Genomic DNA, 20,702 nt, shown 5'->3' with positions numbered 1-20,702 from the left:
ACAAGAAATACAGCCAATAAGAGATCTCAGAGGAGCACACTGTTCATTTCAGGACACTGAATCAGAATCCAAGAACCTCTTGAGTGACAAGAGACCAAGTAGTAACATAACAAATATCAGATTAAGTCCATACAGATAAAATAATTCAATATTTGTACATTAACTTCTTTAGGGCTACAAAAATTCTCCTGGATTAAGTTTTTCATCAGCTCTGGACACCTGAAGAGGCAAAATATACTTATAACAAAATACCTTCTTAGGGATTCACAAAATCCAGCACATTTACAACTGGATCTGTACGCTATTTCCACAAGACACTCTAAATACACACTTAAATTTTTAAGTCAAATTTAGTGACACTGGCAATGAATGACAATTTCTGAAAATATTTTTTACATTTATTCACCCCTTTCCCCACAAAATTCTATGTTTTCAGAAAGACCATTCATTTCTCAGTGTCTCATCTTCCCTGAAAGACAGCAGGAACCAGATTCCCAAAAATTACATTGTTCATAAAATTCCATTTTGTTAGCTCACTTTAAAAAACCTTTTAAGAAAGATTCACAGTTAAATTTTTCCAAGTATGCAGGTAACAAATTTTTTTTAGGCCAGCACCACCCCTCTCAGAAAATACCCCAACACAAATAAAGCACAGAAAGGTTAGTTGGCATCCATCAATTAAGAAGTTTAAATGGCATTTCTACAGAATGTTACTGGTAGGTGTTATTTGAAGATAAACATTCTTTTCAGGTCAGTGTGTTTGTTGAGACTCGGGAGTTTTTTTACTATTATTTTCATTTTATTTCTTAGCCTTTTTAAAGTTCTAGGCATGCCATAGAAGCAGTAACAATCAAGAAATGTTTACTGTTGTACAATGGCTTCCAGCTGTTGAGAGCACTCCTTAAAATCCATACCTAAAATGTGTTTTTAATTGAAAAGGAGAGCATTAAGGGGTTTTTTTAACCCCATTAAGAATTATTTAAATACTAGAAAAAATTCATATTCTCTGACTATATTCTTAGGCAGCTGCAGTACTGCACTTTCAGCTGTAATTTGCCCAGGAATTGTACATGCCTTCTAATGGCCCTTCTCTCTTTACAAGTCAATTTGCCTGCACAACGGACAAAGAACAAAAGACTGTGAAAGGACTCAAACATAGAGGTAAAATATATAACCTGTTCAGATAAGTGATCAGTGGTATACATTACAGATCTTGAAAGGAGGTAAATGTTTACTCAGCAGTCAGTAATAATTCTCTGGCTGTGAGATTTAGATATTGGGTGGCCATTAACACACTCGAATTTATCACCCAAGCCCTGTTATCTATAAAAATTAATCAGTCCTTCGCCAAAGCAGGCAATGCTGCCCCTGTAAACAGCTCATCAGCTTAAGGGAACAGCAAAAGAAGATGCTGAGAAACTCAGCAGGCTGGCACTTCACATTTTTAAGTGTCATTTAACAACACTAAGAATCAAATCCCAGTGCTGCCAGTTCTCATCTACAAGTCCTCTAGCTGCTGCATCTATCATATTTTAAGTATGATGTTAATTTCACACTAGGAATAAGAACTATACCTTATATATTTAAGCCATAATCTCTGAAATTGAATCAAAACATTCAAGGATAAATAAGTTTCCATATTTCTTCATTAATTTAGTACTGGCAAGTGCAATGAAGTTGAAGTTTAGTACAGCTACATGCAATACAAGCTTTTCAGCTAAAAAAGCTCGTTAGCTTTATCTTTAGCATTTTCAGTGAAGGAGATAAAATCTCTCCCTTTTCCACCCTTGAGAAAGATTGAGAAAGATTTGTTTTCCCTTTCCAATTAAGCAGACAATTTCCTCTTTTAACCAGGCATCTAAAACTTCCCAAAAATTTATTAAGGTCATTTCCAACTCTGATCAGACATTTTTTCCTCTCAGGAGGACACGGAGCAAAGGTGGTAGACAGATTCTTTACTGTTCTATCCTTGTAATGCAAAAGAAGGGAAAATAAACTCTTTTACAAGGGAAAGGGGGATAGAAAAAGGAATCAAACCCAGGCTACACGTGATGAGCAGACAAGAGATAAGGAAAGGAAGTGCAGTACTGCATGGGAAGTTCCTAAGGCATGTAGAAGAAAGCCATGAGCACCATGTACAACACCTTAGAAATACAGAGAGCACACACCTACACTTCACCACGACATTCAAGGTTTAACACTCATTGATGGCAGAGGAGAACACAAGGTCCATACCCAGAGTTTATTACAAATAAGTTGGTTCTGATCAGAAGTTTCATTAGGTTCACATGTGTCCTGGGAGTTGAAGTCTGACCCAAAATAAACTTCTGAAGCTACTTAGCAAAATGTTTCTATAGTATCTCAGACTGTAAAAATAAAGTCCTTGTGTCTGCTCTATTTAAGCCATAAATTATTAGTTTGAATCCACTCATTTTTTCTTCCCCACATGGTGTGAAAATTGTGGGCTGAAGTTTTTTTGCTGGTTTCTAGTGGGATATGTGTAGTGCAGAAGGCTGAGTTTTGTTCTTATTCTTTATCTCTTGGGCATATACTTGAGAAACATCATCACAATCTACTTTTTTTCTGGTAGAATATATAACACATCTAACATGGTCTGATTATCACATTCATTAACAAATAATTAGGTGGCTTCTTATACCTTTCTTTTTGAATAAGGGTTTACATTTAATATTGAACTCTATATCTCTAGACCTGTTCCTGAAACCCAGTGATTCATGGTTCAGCAAATGAACTAACTGGATTTTTAAGAAAGCCAAATAAGTGGCAAGCTACTCCATTTAATGCTAAAGCTTTTTGATTAATTTAATAGAATGTTAATTCCTCAGTTGCATAAATTAACACCTACTTGCAGTCAGTCTCTCAGGTAGTCATTAATGGACCATTATGTTAGTAAAATATATTTCTGAGGTAGACCTAGATCTTAATACCTGTTCTGTTCCTCGCCTGCTGTAAAATCTTAAATTCATAATCCTTAATAATCCTCTTCTCTGTGCCTGTAAGAACAGAAACAAATCATACAATGAAAAACAATCTCCTACAGTTTCATGCACCAAAAATTAAGTCATATTTAAATACTAAAATAACTTTGCAAGATTCTTTAGAGGTTCTGCAGAAAGACCTTGAAAACTTAGAGAGATGGGCAATCACCAACCATATGAAGTTTAACAAGACCAAGTGCCACATTGTGTATCTGAGGTAGCCCTGGCTGTGTGCACAGACTGGGGAATGAGAGGCTGGAGAGCAGTGCTGCAGAAAGGGACTTGTGGGTCCTGGTTGACAGTGAGTTGAATGAGCCAGTAGGGCTACAATATATGACAGAGATTAAGCCATCAGCATTCCCAAAGAAAGCCATGAGGATGGTGAAGGGCCCTGAGGGGAAGCCATGAGAGGAGTGACTGAGGTCACTTGGTCTGTTCAGCCTGGAGGAGACTGAGGGCAGACCTCACTGCAGTAACAGCTTCCTTGGAGGGGAAGAGGAGGGGCCAGCACTGATCCCTGCTCTGTGGTGACAGTGACACGACCTGAGGGAATGGCCTGAAGGGGTGTCAGGGCAGGTTTAGGTTGAATATCAGAAAAAGGTTCTTCACCCAAAGGGTGGCTGGGCACTGGAACAGGCTCTCCAGAGGAGTGGTCACAGCACCAGCCTGACCAAGCTAAAGTGATGTTTGGACAACACTCTTGGGCACACAGTGTGACTCAAGGTATCCTGTGCAGAGCCAGGAGTTAAACTCGATGATCTTTGTGGGTCTCTTCCAACTCAGCTTATTCTGTGATGTTACTACTTTTAAACTTCCATAAGACTGCCTACTTTAAAATAATGCAAGCATAATAAAATCCAGTTTGCTTAATTCTGTCAACTTCAGTAGGTATACATGTCACAGAAAAGCACTCCTCATTTGCAATTAAATTAACAACTCACTTGTAATACTAAGCAATACCTACATAAGAGTAAACACTGGAATTTATCCGGGAATATTGTAAATTTATTTCAGTATAACTAAGCTGTTACCAAATCAAACATTTACTTCTACTAGAAGCAAAAGAAATCAAGAAACAGAATTAAACTGAAATATTTATTTCAGGTGTGCTGCCTTTTGTTCTGAAGTTGAAGAAGCACAAACTCTAACTTTTTTCCCAACAAAGACAGGTAACATATCCCAATGTACAACTAAGAGCAAAAAATATTGTAGCTTGGAAATTTACAGAAATTTTCCTTTCTTCTTGTTTTTGGTTTTAAAACCACAAGTGATAATTAAGAACTTAAAGTTCAAATCATACTACAGAAAAAGCAAAAAACAGATGCTTTGGGGAAAAAGAGAACTGTTTAGACATATGTATCACAGCTTAGAAAATAGCAAAACATCCCATTAAATTAATCTTTCATAAAGAGATATTTATTGAGCTTCCAGTGACAATATTCATCCAGTAAAATGAGGAGACAAACTTACTGTTCTAACATCATCTTCATAACTAGTGACTTGTTTGTAATGGGGAGAGCCTGACAGAATTCTCCAAGCAGATATTCCACAACCAGCTGCTTTAGACACTCCATCTTCATCTGTTTCACAGCCTCCTACAAGGAGAAGTCTGTAATATATATAAAGATGCATTATGAGCTCCTATACTGCTATATATTTTTTAATTTTCTTAAATCTATAGCAGTTTGCTTAAAGTAACAAAAGGCTAAATATACCAAGACACTTAACAGCCCAATGAACTTTGTCTGTGAGTAAATACCCTGAAATCTAAAAAAAACTTCAAAAACATTCAATTAACATTTGTTATTTGTAGCACGTATACCTATTCATTCTCATCCCTAGCTTTCCAGGTTAAGTCATAATTCCCAACATCTAGAACAGAGTAAGTCTGGCCACAAGTTTGGGTTCCCTCTTACCCCCAAAAATGATAAAAAATTACTGCTTAGGTGTATAACAAGTTCCAATCACTCAATTTAAGCATCAGATTCCCATTTATTCAGATGTGGTACGAAAGCTACTTCTCTTCCACTGAAGAACTGAACACATTAAGGCTTGTCAATTCTGTTTTATAAAGCCACTGTACCAATTATACATGTGCATGTAATACTTCCATTGCACACCATAGGTGGCATTTTAAAACCTTTTATGTAAATCTTATAACTATTGCTGATCACCACTAAATTGTATCACAGTATTTGCCCTTGAAGCCCCTTCACCTTATGCACTTCTATATTAAACTGATGACTACTTTGATGAAAACTTTGAGAAAAGGTGTCTGTTTGGAAGCATCATTGAATGAGATGATGCTTCATTTTATCAAGAATCACCCATCAAAAGGTAAAGTATCTACAATAAAAGACACAACTGCAGGAGCCAAAGCTCTGCCCTGGGAATGCTGCATTATCCCTTTCCTGAGGCTGCACCATCCCCAAAGTGCTCTGCCCCTAGCAGTGGCTGCTGCTCGCACAGCACAGCTCTGGCTGCTGGGGATGCCAAAACTATACCTACAAAAGTTGAAGAAAGAATAAAGGAAAAAAATTTCCTTCCACATTTAATCCTTCTTAAGACATCAGTAAAGCTTATGTAGTATTGCCAGGTCTCCTGCTAGTCACAAACATACAGCAGGATGATTTTATACGATGGATGAATGACAGGATCACATCATCAGGCTGGAAAAGAACCTCTGAGATCATCAACCTATGACCAAACACTACCATGTCAAGTAGACCAGTCAAGGGATGGTGACTCCACCACTTCCCTGGGGAGCCCGTTCCAATGTCTAATCATCCTTAATGTGAAGAAATTCCTCCTGATGTCCAATCTGAAACTCTCTTGGAACAGCTTAAGCCTCATCTTCTTCTAGGTCTTCCTGGCTCCTTGGGAGAGGAGGTCGACCCCACCAGGCTACAATCACATTTCACGTAGTTGTAGAAAGTGGCAAGATCTCTCTTGAGAGTGATGCTTAAAGTTCTCAAGAGTTTTGGTTATTCTGTGGTGTTAATAATAGCCTACAGCAGTAAAATAGAAGTCACTTTTAGCAAAAACTGCAACAGGAGACATGAACTTGACTAATTTTTTCTCCTTGCACATGTGTTCTACACATAGCACAGCCAACATGCAGTGGTTTCCAGGCTTCATTTCTAGATTCTTAAACATCTACATACTCCTGAGACCATCAGAGAATTCCTGGAAAGCCTTCGAGGAACTTCACAATATTTGTCATTGACAGGAAGAGCTAGCTAGCATGCTTTAGAAACCTTTAGCAAGGTTTGCCAGCTGCTCCTAACCAAAGGGTACTTTGAGCTTTTGTTCCAGATGGACATCTGATTAGCAGGGGTGAGGAACCCTTTCAACAAAACCTGGAAAAAGATCTATGTACATGCCAGGCCTAGAGTCCAGCATTTTGCAGAAAAAGATGGCCAGAACCTGTCTTTGTGTATAATCTAAAAAAATCACAGTGATGTGCTGCCAGGCTCAGTCTCCAGCACCCTCTGGAGCACCTCAGAGGTCTTTACAGACCATACTCCTAAGCGAGGACACAGAGGTGCAGGTCTTGGACTTGCAGTGACATGGCTCCAAGCAACCTCCTCTAGCTGACCCTGAAGTGAAGGGGAACGGATTAGATGATCTCCAAGGGTTCCTCCAGTCTCAAAAACTGTCTGCTGTTGCAGTATCTCAATTGTACTCCACTCCACAGGTTTACACAAATGTTGGGTTGAAGATAACCAGTGTAATACACCTGTCTCGAGAACAAGCTCAGTTGAGGTATCCAAGAAAAACTTGATATGCCCTTCTTTACTTAGCAATTCGGGTACAAAAAATTTAAATAAATCTGAAACCCTCCAACTCCTTCATCACAAGCCCTTCATTGCAAACTTTACACTTTAGTATCAAACGTATTCTGCAGCGATTGCAGATAGCCCAGAAATGACACACTCAATTCCAGATTAAGATAACAAAACAAGCAGCTGTTGAACCTTGGATTTGAGTTTACAAAGAGCTCACACTGAAGCAGACATTTAAGTTTTGTCTACTAAAATGCACTATAAATTCCACTCTAGATGAAAGCGGGATCACAAGGAGAACACCAGCACTAGGTAACTAACTTAAGCTATATAATACTTTTCCAAAACAGTTAAAGTCATTATTGGATTTTTTCCCAAAGCTATAGCTTCAAGTTTTCCTACAGATTCAGAAACACTCCCTACTGACATCTTCTCTTTGCAACTATCATACATCTAGTTGAAAAAGTAAATTAAGTTCTTAACTGCTATTTTATTGCACTATAATGGGTCATGAGAAAATACTGCATTACTGTATTACTGTGTAAGTCAAGCCTTACAAGCAATAAAGAGAGATCAGTATAATTTCACCACCTGCGATTAAATAAAATGCAAGAAAGCACAAAATGACAAAGTTGAACTTGTGTTAAGTGATCAAACACATTATTGAAAATTAAAACTTCAAGGTGTATCAACAATTTTCTTTAATGCACAACTTTGAAGTAGTTGTGTTCAAGCCCTTCTAGGGTTTTTTGGGATAAGAAAATTTCAGCAAGAGACTCTACCCACAAATTTAGAATTTCACAATGTCAAATTTACAAGCTTTCTCCCACAGACTAAATTCAAAAACAGAAAAGACTTGCATCCATCACAGGCAAAACACTGGTTGTTTTCCATCCATTCCATCCAGTTGTCCATTTCTTCAAGTGTCAATTTTTCACCTTTACTATGCCACTCAACAGGCTGCACATAGCAGGAACTACTACAACCATTAACCCTGGTCTGATGAAAGGATGCAATGAGTTGGTTTTGCTGTCTGGTCATGTAGCGCTACCAAAGCTCCATAACCCACAACTATTACCTCAAAACTGTAAATTTAGTATACTGAGTATTAATTATGTGAAATTACTAAATATGAATTAGGTGGAAAGAAAAAGCCATATACAAAATTAATCTCTCAAAAGAATAAGCTAGAAGAACATTACATCTCATTAATAATAATTTATTTTCCTACGAGAGATATGACAGCTCACTTAATACTGAAGAATGAGAAGAAGTTTTTCAAAAGTGAGTTTCTTCTGGTATTTTATAGCCAAGTCTAATTTCTATTTAAAACAATACAGTGATATGACATTGCACTACAAGATTCAATCCTAGCAGATCTAATACAAGAAAAACATCTAGAACGAAGTTTAGTTTCTACAGTTGAAGAGTAATAGAAATAGAGTTGCTGAGTTCATCCTGGTACATAACAAATTGATACTAAAAAAGTAGACCCATTTTTAGCATACGTAATAGGCTAACCAGGACCTATTCCAGTTACATTAGATTCAAGAGTATGCAGGCAGTCAGTCCACATTCAAGTCCAGTTTCTGTACTCAACAGGTTACTACTAGAGAAAACACATCACAAGACAACTCCAAATACCAAAGCCTGGCAGTTCCACTCAGAACACTAGGGAAAATGGGCTTGCCAACAAGACCAGCAATGAATTCCAGATAGAAAAACAAAACAAAACAAAAAAAACAACCAAAAAACCACACCAAAAAACCCCAAAACAAAAAGAAGGAAAAAAAATCAACTAAATTTATACTTCAACTTTACCCATCTTTCACCAGATCCAGAAACCTCCTTTGAAACTATTCCTGACATTCTAAAAAGTGCATGTTGCTTACACAATGTACTCAAACAGAAAAGGACATAACTTTACTAATGGAATAATGAAAGTCAAGTGAGATGAACTAAGGTTCCTCCTTCATAGTAGAAAGAGACATGAGTTATTATTACTGATGCCCTAAATACCAATTTTAGAAAGAATAGATTTTTCTCCCCCTCCCTATCCAACACACTTCAATGCTTTTTTTGCCACTTGTTGTTCATCATTTACATACCAATGTCAGGTAGCAAACACAACATTTACCTGTGACCAGGATGATAAATGACAGTTGTTATCCCATGGGTGTAGTGGCTGCTAAAGCTGAAACTATGACTTTCTTGAAAGCTTTGATTTGTTCCAACACTAAGTATGCCAGGAAAAAAAAAATACATGCATTAGTTGAGATTTATTTTCTTTAAAGAGTAGAAAGAATTCCTTTGAAGTTCACTATGCCATCTCAAAGCAAGTCAAAATTTATGCTTACCTTACAAGGTAACTTCTCAGTTCTCCACGGTAATTAACAACGAGGAGCTCAGCTGACCACTGGGCACTTGCTTTGTATTCTAGAAAGATCAATCCAGCAATAGCGTAACTCAGATCGCCTGGAAAACTTGCTGTCTTTACCCAAAAATGAGGGCAGACATTGAGAGAGAAAGGTGATTTTTAAAGAAGTGTCTTTGTTACTGAAACAACTAGAAAGTTAAATTAACTATATTGTATTTAAAAAAAATAAAGTTTTAGTTAAAACTAAATACATTTTATCTTGATTATAAAGAAATTGTATCATTACAAAAATTGCAAAGACAATATACTGGGGAAATACACTTGAGCCACCTTCACAAACCAGTTCAATACGCCCTTTGAACATACAAAGTACAAAATATATTGTGTGGGGCCTGTCAACAGCAAAGTACTCTGGCAGAAATATTTCTTGGTTTACACTTTGACTCTGCATACAAAGTACATATTTATTATCTATTACTCCATCTATTGTGGTGATTCCATACTCCCACTGTCTGATGCACCTACAGATGTACCACAACTTAGGACAGATGTAAAACATACCCTTTTATGCTGTTGTAAGGGCTACACATGACTTTTGTTGATTGGATGGTGATGTATTATAGTGTAACATTTTATGGTCCATTTCTGTGTGGTATTCATAGTGTAAGCACTTATAGCTAACTAAGCCATGATTTCAAAAAGGTCAAAAAGTGGAAATTATCCATGATCCCTAAAAAAGGCTCTACTATATTTGTATATAACCCAAGAGAGCACATACCGGTGAAATGACCAAAAGCTCGCTACCCATCAGGTCAAACACTCTGACTGTTCCACTGCTTTCAGCATAAGCAAGTAATGTACAATCATGACTCCATGCCACTCTCCTCCACTGAGGGTTAGGATCCTTTGGCACTATGAAAAATGAATAAAATTATTAACAGGAAAAAATAAATATAATCCCTTAAACAAAACAGAAAGTCAATTGCGACAAAAAAATGCAGGGGGCATACCAGCATTACAAGCTTATCTCAGAGGAGGGTAAAGAAAGAAAAACCATGTCTGTCTCCCAGAGTCATTAATTCTAACTATAATTTCATTTCAAAATCAGGTTTCATACATTCATCATAGAAAGAAGTGGCAGAGAGAGGGTAATGGATCACAAAGCAAAACTACTAAGTTTCTTTCCAATGATTTTAAGAAGTTAGAGTAAACCAACACCACCATTTAGCAATGTATGAATAACAACAATGACACTAAGTAATAATGAAGAGGTTGCCATACCTTGACATTTTCCAACTATGGATACAAAGTCATCTTTTGCAGACCTGACAGAAAAAGACTCATGAATTTAGACACAAAAACCCCACTATTCAATTTTCTGTAACAGAACACTAGAAAAATATTCCCAATGCACAATTCGAAGGCCTGCATGCCTCTACCTACTTGTTCAAAAAAGTAGATAGTAACTTTCACCCTCTAGGCAGCTACAGTAACTAACAATAACATTTTACAGACCCTCCAACTGCATAAATACCAACATCCCTCATTTATTTGTAATGCTGTACAAAATACGACAGCATCATTTCAGTGCTTCATGTAAATTTAGGAAAAAAACCCAACTAGTCAGTATTCTCTAGGTTACAATTTTAGAAACAATTCAAGAATATAGTTACATTAATACAGTTGAAACACAAGATTTATTTTATAGTCTTTAAGCTGACGTTTACGGTGCTCACACCACTTTTGATTGAACAATTTTCATACACTTGCTTCTTTTACATATAAATGGAAGGTCTGACCTTCTAGCAAATGGATTTTTGCGAAGCAAGTAAACACACTCAATCAAGATCTGTTCTACAGCTAAATGTGCTCTTGAACTGGCAAAGGAGAGCTTGTTCTTAAGAGAGCACAAAAAAAGGGAAAGCATCAGTCTTTACAGCAATCCACACCACTTGTAAAATAAGGTGAAGTATTATACATGGCAGCTACTCCACAGAGAAGAACACTACGTACTAGCTCCCTGTCCCATTTATTAGGTGAGAACTTCTAGAGGGGACAGAAAGGCAAAGGTTAGAAAGACCATGATTTGTGCTGAGTCTTTTTGAGGATCTTGATTGTTTTTCTTTCACATCTTGAAAACAGAGAGATACAGATATACAAATTGGGGGGGGGGGGTCAAGGACGTTTTATGTTGGGTTTGGGTTTTGGTTTTTTTTCAATGACGGATGGCTGAGAACTAAAAAGAAACAGAAGGCTCCTGCTTTTATGATCATTCCATGGATAAATTTCACAATATATAACATTGCAAAACAACAACAACAAAAAATTGGTAAAAGTATTGCCAGCAAATGACCAGAAACACTTTGTCAGAACTCCAGACCTGAAGTAACAGATAATGCGAAGTTACCTGATTTCTACACACTGGTCTTGAACAACTGCCAACAATTTACCATTGCTGAAAGAAAAAACAGATGTGAAAGTTCATTTGACGTCCACTCCTTACAGAATGTGTATCAGAGTCCTAGGCACTTTTCTCTATTGTTAGATCTAAATTGCCTCATTTAAAAATTAAAAAAAAATTAAAATGGGAAATATCAGTTTTTATTGAAAATAATATCCACACTATGATATACCCTTCATTTCAGAGAAATCTATCTGCCACTCCTTTCCAGCAGCACTAAGAAAACAGCCCAATGTCTAAAATGCCACTGTACAGGATGTCAGAGTCAGATAATTTTACAACAGCAATGTACACAACTATGTGTTGCTTTATCTGGTATAAACAACTATCACAATTCAGTAAGTTATGGGTCTTTGCATACAGCACAAACTAAAAGCTTCCCTACTACCTTCATGCAAACATGTCACTGAACCATTTTTCTGTGCTTACTTTTAAAAGCCAGTGATCTCACTGATGTTGCTAAAATTCCTGCAGAACAGTTGGTTCTAGCCTTGGAACTCTCACTTCTCTGTGTATGCAATAGCAGACAAGTCTTGAGGGTATGCATTCACTTCCCACAAATATAAATTGCTTATTTTAAAACTATATATCCTGCCAAGCTGTAAGTCTTTAATCAACCAAATTCAGGACTTGAATTTGAAAATGACTACACTGCAAGCCACTTTGCCCCAAAAGCTAGACAGACATTCAGCCCTGAGTGAGAGGTGCACTAAGTGAAGGGAAGCAGGTAGAAGCCCCTAGGCAGCACACTGAGGCCACCTGTGAGAGCCTCCACTATTTCTCTTGAACAGAAAGAATAGCACATCTTTAGCACCATACCAACTCAGCATGGCTGAGTGGGGATGGTGGGGGAGCAGAGGAGGCATAAATACATTTACTCCTGTTAGAAAGAAATGGCAAAGCATGGGAGCTGGTTACCTTGCAAGTACGAGATGCCAGTTGATCTGCTTACTAACCAGGCGAACCAGTCCAGCAGGCAGAGAAAACTTTGCAGGGCTGAAATACCAAAACCATCAGGCTCAATCAGAACTCACAAAGAACCAATGCAGCACCTGAGATACACACACCAGACAGCTCAGCTTCAAGGCAACCATCAATTACCTGAGGGTTGGCAACTGAACATGAATCAACACTGCACCCTGCCAACGACAAAGGCTAACAACAGCCTTGTTTTTACTAACAGAACAAAACTGCATATTAAGGGAACTGATCATTCATTTATCACTCTTTACACTCTGGTCACCAGCCAGTTTTGGTACATCCACTGAAAGAAGAACACCAGCAAACAGGAGGGGCACCAAGATGATCAGGGGACTGGAGTACTTGCCCTACAATAAATCAGATGCTGTGGGAGTTGTACTTGTTTAGCCTGAAGAAAGGAAAGCTTCAGTATGACAATACAGCAGCATTCTCATTGATACCAGGAAGACAGGAGCAACAAGGTGCATGGCTGAAGCACAAGAAACTATGATCAACCCTTTGGAGGACTTGGAAGTGCTGGGGTAACAGCTGGACTCAATGACTGTAAAGGTCCTTTCCAACCCAAATGTCTCTGTAATTTCAAAACCAAGGAGGTTCCAAGATGACATTAAAAAGAGATTTTTTTCACCATGAAGACAGTCAGGCACTTGAACAGGCTGACCAGAGACTCTCTGGGTTCTCCATCCTTCAGCCTTTCCAAGACCTAGATAGACAGAGCCCCAAGGAAACCAGTCAAAATTCAGTGATCTCCTGCTTTCAGTGGGACTGTAAACTAGAGGCCTCCCAAGCTCCCTCCAAAACACTATTATCAAATACATAAAAATAGCAACTAGAATAAATTATAAAAGCTTGAAATTACCTTTTAACTATGACTATTGCAGGGAGGGAAGAAAAGTAAGTGAATTCTGTTTACAAATGAATTCTTACAACCAGACTCACATGACAGTATGTTGGCCATAAACATCACCCCCTCATGAGAAAAGGGGTGGGGGGGTGTAGGTGCACAAAAATAAAGAAGAACACTAGCAATAGGGAAAACAGCATTCCCTGCCAAATTCAAGCACAGTACTGTTTCACAGGAAGTCATATGAATGTCCCTTTCCACATAACAGATTATCCTTGTTATTTTCAAACCTGCTGAGCCATATAATGACTGAGCTGAAATTTTCCAGAAACGTTGTACTTACCCCAATAAATTTCTGGGACCGTTTCATGGTTTTTTGAATCAAAACTAAACTTTACAAATGGCATGAGTGCTGCTCAAATAGTTACCAAGCTTTTCATATGAGTTTGAATTGTCAAAGAAAAAAAATTCATAATTATTACTCCAAAGGAAGCAAACCCTGTCATGCCATCCTATCTGTCACTGAGGCTTAAGAAAAAACCTCACAAGAGCGTCCTTTGCAGTATCTCAGCTGGGAGTGGAAAGGACAAATTTGTGTTTGGAGAAACATGTTCCAACTGCAATGCTACTTCAGCTTCTGATAAAAGCACAAAGTCAAACTAGTACTTACCAGTCTTCTTCTATGTAGACTTCAGCTGCAACTCAATTTATGAAAAGTGGCTATTCTAAGCATTCCTTGGGCAATACTCTAAACAAGTGTTCAGTTTTACTCCCATTAGGAATTGCTTTCCATCAAATCAAAAAGCTTTAAAAATATTACAAAATATTTTTTGAGGTATTCTTGTAAAACCTACCTGTACCAGATGTACCGAAGCAAAAATAATGCAGGACCTATAATGGAAAGAGGTAAAAATTACATCTCTAGTAGTCTTAAAACCCACTCCAGGTTACTGTACAGGGAATTTCAAATTCTCACTAAAGAGAAAGGTATTGAGGGAAAAATCTTTTATACATGGACAACAAATTCTTATGTTAGAATAAATGCAAATGGCAAATAAAAAACAAACTAAACAAACAAAAAAAACCAATCTGCATATTTTTTCAAATTCTAAGAGAAATTCCTACTGGATGAAAATACAATTCAGTCACTGCCATTTAACACTTGGTCTATGCAATGTAATATCATCAGAAACTAAAACTTCCTCATAGAACTAACTAGCCGACAACCCAACGCAAGAGATGTTAAGAGAGGGGAAAAAAAAGGCTCAAATACAAATACAAAAAAGCTCTGCAAAACAAGCTCTGCAAAACACAGAGCTTGTTATTTCTAAGATGTATGGTTTATTAGTTTGTCCCAACAAACTAATGGAGAAAAAAATGCTCACAAAATTGACATAAAAATAACACAGCCATGTTCACAATCAGAAAACATCTTCCTGAAAACACATGCTGTATTCTACTTCCATCATTAGGCACTCTAAAGGGCATGAATTGTAAAATTTACAAGCAATTCACACAGTCCTAGAAGTCATGAATGTAGGAACAAGTAATATTTACCTGCAATTGCTCTAGTGATGATAAATGATGCACCATGTGTTCTGCTGCCTCTTGGCTGCAATTACAATAATAATCATCAGACAGCATGTCACACATTTTAACTTAAATACAATACTCATACATACATTCACTGATTAAGTTTAAGTTGGCTCCTAGCCTTCAAGTTCTTTATGTATTTTCTATTACTCACCACTTCATATAATGTCTACTTTAACTGCATAAGCTAAAACTGGTTATAATGCCAAATAATTTAAATGCCAAGATGCAATAAACAAAATGTGCTACAGATTGTCTATTGATTCAGCTTTGCCTCAATCTTTGGGTAGTAGCAAAAGACATTGCCTTCTGATTATGTTCTCCTGTAAGCTATTATAAAGCATTCTTCATATGCCAAATAAATGCCACAATGATCTGTAATGCCTAGCAGTCAAAGTACTTGGTGTGCAACATATTATGCTAATATCTAAGTGCTAAGCTACCTAAAGATTGCCCATGAAAGTTTCAGAAACATCAAGAAAAACAAATTATTTCTGAAAAAAAAGCCCCCGTTTTACATCAATTTGTACTATGTAATATGGCCATTCAGATAATCACCTATACTCCAGACCATCTCACAGAACCTTTCCACCTGCCCTGCTTTAGTTTAGGCAGAGGGAGCAATTGCAGTCACTACACAAGTGAAAGCACTCTCCAAACACAGAAACAAAACAACACAGGACATATATTCTTATCTAGAAGAGGAGATAAAATTATTTGCCAGAAATAAGCAGAAAAAAGATACAAAACTGATAAGAGAACAAGGAAAACCAATAAGGAAGGTGTCGTGGTTTGAGAGGAAATGAGTTTTTGGGACAAATCCTCAAAATCCTCAAATCCACAAACAAATCCTCAAAATAAGCAATCATGCTTATGCCTTTCTAATGAGAATATTAGAGCACCACAAACTGAGCATTAGAGTAGGCAATGACTGAATTTTCTCTTCCATTCAATATAAAATACATAGACCAAATTTCTCATTAACTGAAATATTCAGACCTCACCAAGTTACAGAGCAGTAAACACTGAAAGACATACAAATTTATCAACATTCTGCAGTATGTCTATGCTTAAAAAATAATATTTGGGCTCCCAAATTTAAATTATTAAAGTAAAGATTAGTTTTCCAGGCAAAGTTGGCAATCCATAAACAGTCTTTCAAATAACCAGGCTGTCATCTCACAGCATGTAATAAGCAAACACAGCTGTACTAACAGATAACATTCCACATTCAGGTTGATCAGCTAGGAAATAACAAGGCATTACAGTAAAATAAGTGAGAGCATAAATTATTTCTTACAGCTACGCTAGTACCTCAGGGAGAGCTGCAATTTCCTAGGGACCTTAAAAGCAGAGCTTGTTTAAAGTTTTTGGATTATGAGAAAGTTTCCAGTAAAAAACACTTCCTAAAACTGCTTTCATCTCTTTAGAATTCTTTAGAATTTTTTTTAATATTTTAAGTGTCTGCTCCCGAGCCTAAACTACAGGCTGCTATTCCACACATCTTCAACACTTCACAAAACTGATCTGTTATATCCTGAAGACCTGAATTTTACTTTTTATAATATATTCTTATAATTTCAGCTGTAGCAATGGTTACCAGATATGCTGTAGTTCTTTTTAAATTCATTCCTTCTTGGGAAAACAACTTCAACTTCTCCTTCCCTACAGTATTCCAGAAATAAAATCTAAGTAACTTTCTTGCTGACAAGACACCCACTTAGTTTTGGATTTTTTCGGCATACCCTGCAAGCTTACTGGGGGGACAGCAGCTGGTGGGTGTTGGGGAAATCTCAAAACATCAGACTGTAATGCAAAAAAACCCACAAGACCAGGTGATACATTTTGGAAAATAAATTGAAGAAGAGAGTTCAATCAGCCTATGTTTCCATAAATCATTTCACAAGTCTTCTCTTGCAACCTTGCCCACAGCCACTGCCTCATTCACTATTTTCATGGATCTACTATTCAGTAATTCCTTTTATTCTCATTATATATTTCAGTGTTCTCCAACAGTGCATTATATACAATGACATCACTATCCTGAACACAGACTGCTTGTTTTCCACACCACTCTCTTCTCTGCTGTAGTCAATTCCTTGTGTGTTTCCTTCACAAATAACTGCTATAACCTCCCCCCCGCCCCTCCTCTTCTTCCCCCAAAAAGCTCTTACTGGAATGTTCAGTGCAGTAAGAATGACAATACTGACAAGAATTAGAATTAAAGCAAATTTGGGCATTCAACTTAAGAGATGCATGCCAATTTAATCAATGTCTTTAATTTAACATGATTTTATATGCTCATCAAAAGACTCGTCTTCCAATAATTAGAGCTGTAAGTTCCAGTAATCTGCAATTAAAAATTAATAATCCCAAATGAAATAACAGAAAGATGAAGTCAATAAATATGTGTGAAAGTTTAAGGTCTGGCTTTGTAACCTAAATTACTGCATAGGAAGGCAACTAATTTCATTTCCCAGGGCAGCATTCAACTTTCTTTCCTTTTCTACCATTCCTTACCTCACCTATTCCAAAAGATTCAGTTCTACAAGAAAGTAGGGTGTGATTTTTTTCTGAACAATGCGAAAAAAACAGGATTAAAAGAGACAGATGTTCCAAAGGGAAAGTCACCTAAGGACACTTAGTCACTTAGCACAACCATCTAAGTAATATCACTGTTAGGACACCTTAAGGCCAAAACTGACTCATACTGACAAAATAATCTGTTTGCCTATGTTGTCAGTATAAAATCAATTTCCCGCTAAAATGGTAAAAATACTATCAGAAGTGTCCTTGAGTACTGACAGTTTCCAAGGAGAATGTAAATCCAAGCAAACTATACAGCACAGTATTTTCAAACATTCCAACTTCTGATATTGAAAACAGGTATTATCTTTAAAACAAATAGGCAAGAAATACCAAGTTTAAAATAACCAGCACCATCTGCTTAAGCTGACAAGCAGAATTCAACAATGCTTAGAAATTCTGACTACCAGGGCAGATGAGGACCCTCAGACTGTGGTTACACAGTCACTTTAACTTGGCATCCCCATGTCCTGCCACTGAAGGGAGGTGTCACCTCACTGACATACTGTTCACAGCCCCCTTGGTACCTACAGGGGTATTAAAGGGACCACTTAGCAAAAGGAGATGAAACAACAGGATTGTTTTTCAGACTAATCACTTCTTTAATCAACTTACCATACAACCTCAAGAACACTAATGGCAGCAGAAAAGGCACTTATCAGAAATGCGCCCCCTTAACACAGCTGTAGAAGAACCACAGCCTTATGTTATGTATAAGTCCTCCTCATGGTTTGCAACAGGAAAATTGTTTCCATATGCTACTAAAAGACTATTTACCATTTCTCAAAACACAGTTGAATTAAAATAGATGCAACTATCAATTCATCTGTACAAATAACTTATTAAGCTAATAAATGGTAATACTGCAATTGTGTTTTCCAAACATCCATACCTGTTGCTGCAACTGAGGATTTACAGATCAAGAGCAACAACAAAAAATCTGATAAATGAAAACCTACTTTTTTGAGCATGCCTCATGTAATTTTTAACATGTACATTCTTCCACTTGTTATGTTTTTACATCTTTTCTGTTCAGTTGTTCTCATTAAGCACAAAACTTTGCTAAAATGCCTCTATTACCAACTTTCAGTGGGAAATGCATTAAAAATGTCAGTGGACTTAAAAGCCACTACAAGAAAAAAATAAAAACACATTGCTTGCATCCTCTATACCCAAGTCAGTCAAGAGCAGACATAGAGGCAGCAAGCTCAGCACATTGCAGAGGAAAACATGAAAAAGAGAAGATGAAAGAGCTTCTCAGCCTTTCTGGTGACCCAGGAAGAACAGCTAGAAATAACAAAAAACCTGCAGTACAAGAACAATGTTTTCTGATTTCTTAAGCGCTGGCTTAAGAAATCTGAAATGGATAATTGTGTGCATTGTGGACATAAAGTGAAGTATTTTTCCCTTTTACCCCACTCCTGCAAATAGAGACACAACTGTACTGATACAGGAGTCTAGAGAGAGGACCTAATGTTCCTCATACAAGGTAAACTCAACGAAGGTCCTATTTTCACCAGCACAGACTCCAAATCTCTCCGTACAGTAGTTTCTAGAGATGAGACCTGGACTCCATTCACCGCAGCTTCGCTTGTGCCAGCTCAACAGTAAAACCCGATATACATAGTTCAATAAGCAGGAAACCCTAGAAGGCATCCCAGGCGGCACAAGCGCCGGTGGGAATTAAGTGACACGAAGGCACAAGGGGACAATGGTCGCACGAACACCCCGCGTGCCCGCCAGGAACAGCGCGGGCATCCCGCTGAGCCTCCCTGGAGGCACCAGCGCACCCCCGCAGCCCGCAGCCCCCGGGGCGCCGCCGCGTCCCCGCCCGCGCCAACGTGGCCGGTCCCCTCCCCCGCCCGCGGCCGTGCCGCGGCCACACGCACCTGCACCTCCGTCTCCGGAGGCCACTCGGTGTTGACCAGCAGGTCGTACAGGATGTTCTCCTCCCCGTCCTCCGCCTGCTCGCCAGCGCCGGCCATGCCGCGCTCCCGGGGCGCCCCGCCGCTGTCCCCGCCGGTGGCGGCCATGCCGGGCCGGGCCGCCCCGCCCTCCCCGCGCCGCCACAGCGACGGCGCCCGGCGGGGCCCAAACCGCTCCGCCTTTAACTCGCGCGGCGCCGGCCCGGAGCGGAGGGCGCGCGGGGCTGGGAGCGCCCGGTGCAGGCGAGACCTCGGGATGTGGATTGAGCCCTTACCGAATAGGGGCAAAAAATGGGCAAAAAGGGAAAAGGAGGATTTCTCGCGAGTGGTTCTTCCACCTTTAATGGTGCTGCGTAGGACTTCTAAATATTTCAGTCCTACAAGTATGAGTTCCTAGCGTTCAGCTCTCTCAAGCAGATAAAATGAGCTTGTTTGTAAGTTCTGGTCCATCACATCAGGGAGGACATTGAGGGGCTGGAGCGTGTCCAGAGAAGGACAGGGAGCTGGGGAAGGGTCTGGGGCACAAGTCTGCTGAGGAGCGGCTGAGGGAGCTGGGGGTGTTTGGCCTGGAGAAAAGGAGGCTCAGGAGGTTCAACACTCTGAACGAGCACCTGAAAGGAGGCTGGAGCCTGCTGCGATCAGTCTTCCCCCAGGCAAGAAGCCATAGGATGAGAGGACAGGCTTAGGCTGCACCAGGGGAGGTTCACCAGGAAGGATTTCTTCACAAAAGGACTTGTTAAATATTGAAATGGGCTGCCCAGAGAGTTGGTGGAGTCTCTGTCCATGGAGCTGTTTAAGGGAAGACTGGACCTGGCACTCCTGGGCCATCACAGGTTGCACTCAATGATCTCGGATGTCTTACCCAACCTGGTTCTGTGAAATAATTATGAAGAACTCATGTTTCAGCCTCTTTCCTGCAACTTTATAAAGCATTTGTAAAATAGAAATAAAATTACTTCAGACCCTGACACTTCTGCTCCTGCAGTCTAATTTTCGCGTGTGGTAGTAAGCTCTTATAGGCAACTGTGTAGCCTAGAATTAGATTAAACAAAAATTCAAATTTTGAAACTAGGGATTCAGGGCCATATGAAAGCTCTGTTGGATGCTTGGGAAAGACTTCAAGAATAAACAACTACTGAGAAAAAATACCT

General features: G+C 38.7%; 1 protein-coding gene across 3 annotated transcripts in view; it reads right to left on the bottom strand.

Annotated features, from left to right (window-relative positions):
- Window positions 1-19,694, bottom strand: part of NBAS (NBAS subunit of NRZ tethering complex) — a 158,775-nt gene extending 139,081 nt beyond the window's left edge. For all 3 annotated transcript variants that reach the window (XM_038130268.1, XM_038130269.1, XM_038130266.1), the window contains exons 1-11: window positions 19,516-19,694; window positions 15,005-15,059; window positions 14,302-14,338; window positions 12,541-12,618; window positions 11,569-11,616; window positions 10,443-10,486; window positions 9,940-10,073; window positions 9,142-9,275; window positions 8,922-9,020; window positions 4,470-4,608; window positions 2,949-3,014 (exon numbers count right to left, since the gene is read on the bottom strand). In XM_038130268.1, coding sequence (XP_037986196.1) covers window positions 2,949-3,014; window positions 4,470-4,608; window positions 8,922-9,020; window positions 9,142-9,275; window positions 9,940-10,073; window positions 10,443-10,486; window positions 11,569-11,616; window positions 12,541-12,618; window positions 14,302-14,338; window positions 15,005-15,059; window positions 19,516-19,659 — 978 coding nt within the window. In that variant the 5' untranslated portion in view covers window positions 19,660-19,694. The remainder of the gene's footprint in view (window positions 1-2,948; window positions 3,015-4,469; window positions 4,609-8,921; window positions 9,021-9,141; window positions 9,276-9,939; window positions 10,074-10,442; window positions 10,487-11,568; window positions 11,617-12,540; window positions 12,619-14,301; window positions 14,339-15,004; window positions 15,060-19,515) is intronic.
- Between the last annotated feature and the right edge of the window lie 1,008 nt (window positions 19,695-20,702).

Source organism: Motacilla alba, chromosome 3 (genome assembly GCF_015832195.1).
Source record: "Motacilla alba alba isolate MOTALB_02 chromosome 3, Motacilla_alba_V1.0_pri, whole genome shotgun sequence".
NCBI classification, from domain to species: Eukaryota; Metazoa; Chordata; class Aves; order Passeriformes; family Motacillidae; genus Motacilla; species Motacilla alba.
This window is presented reverse-complemented; position numbering and strand designations above follow the sequence as displayed.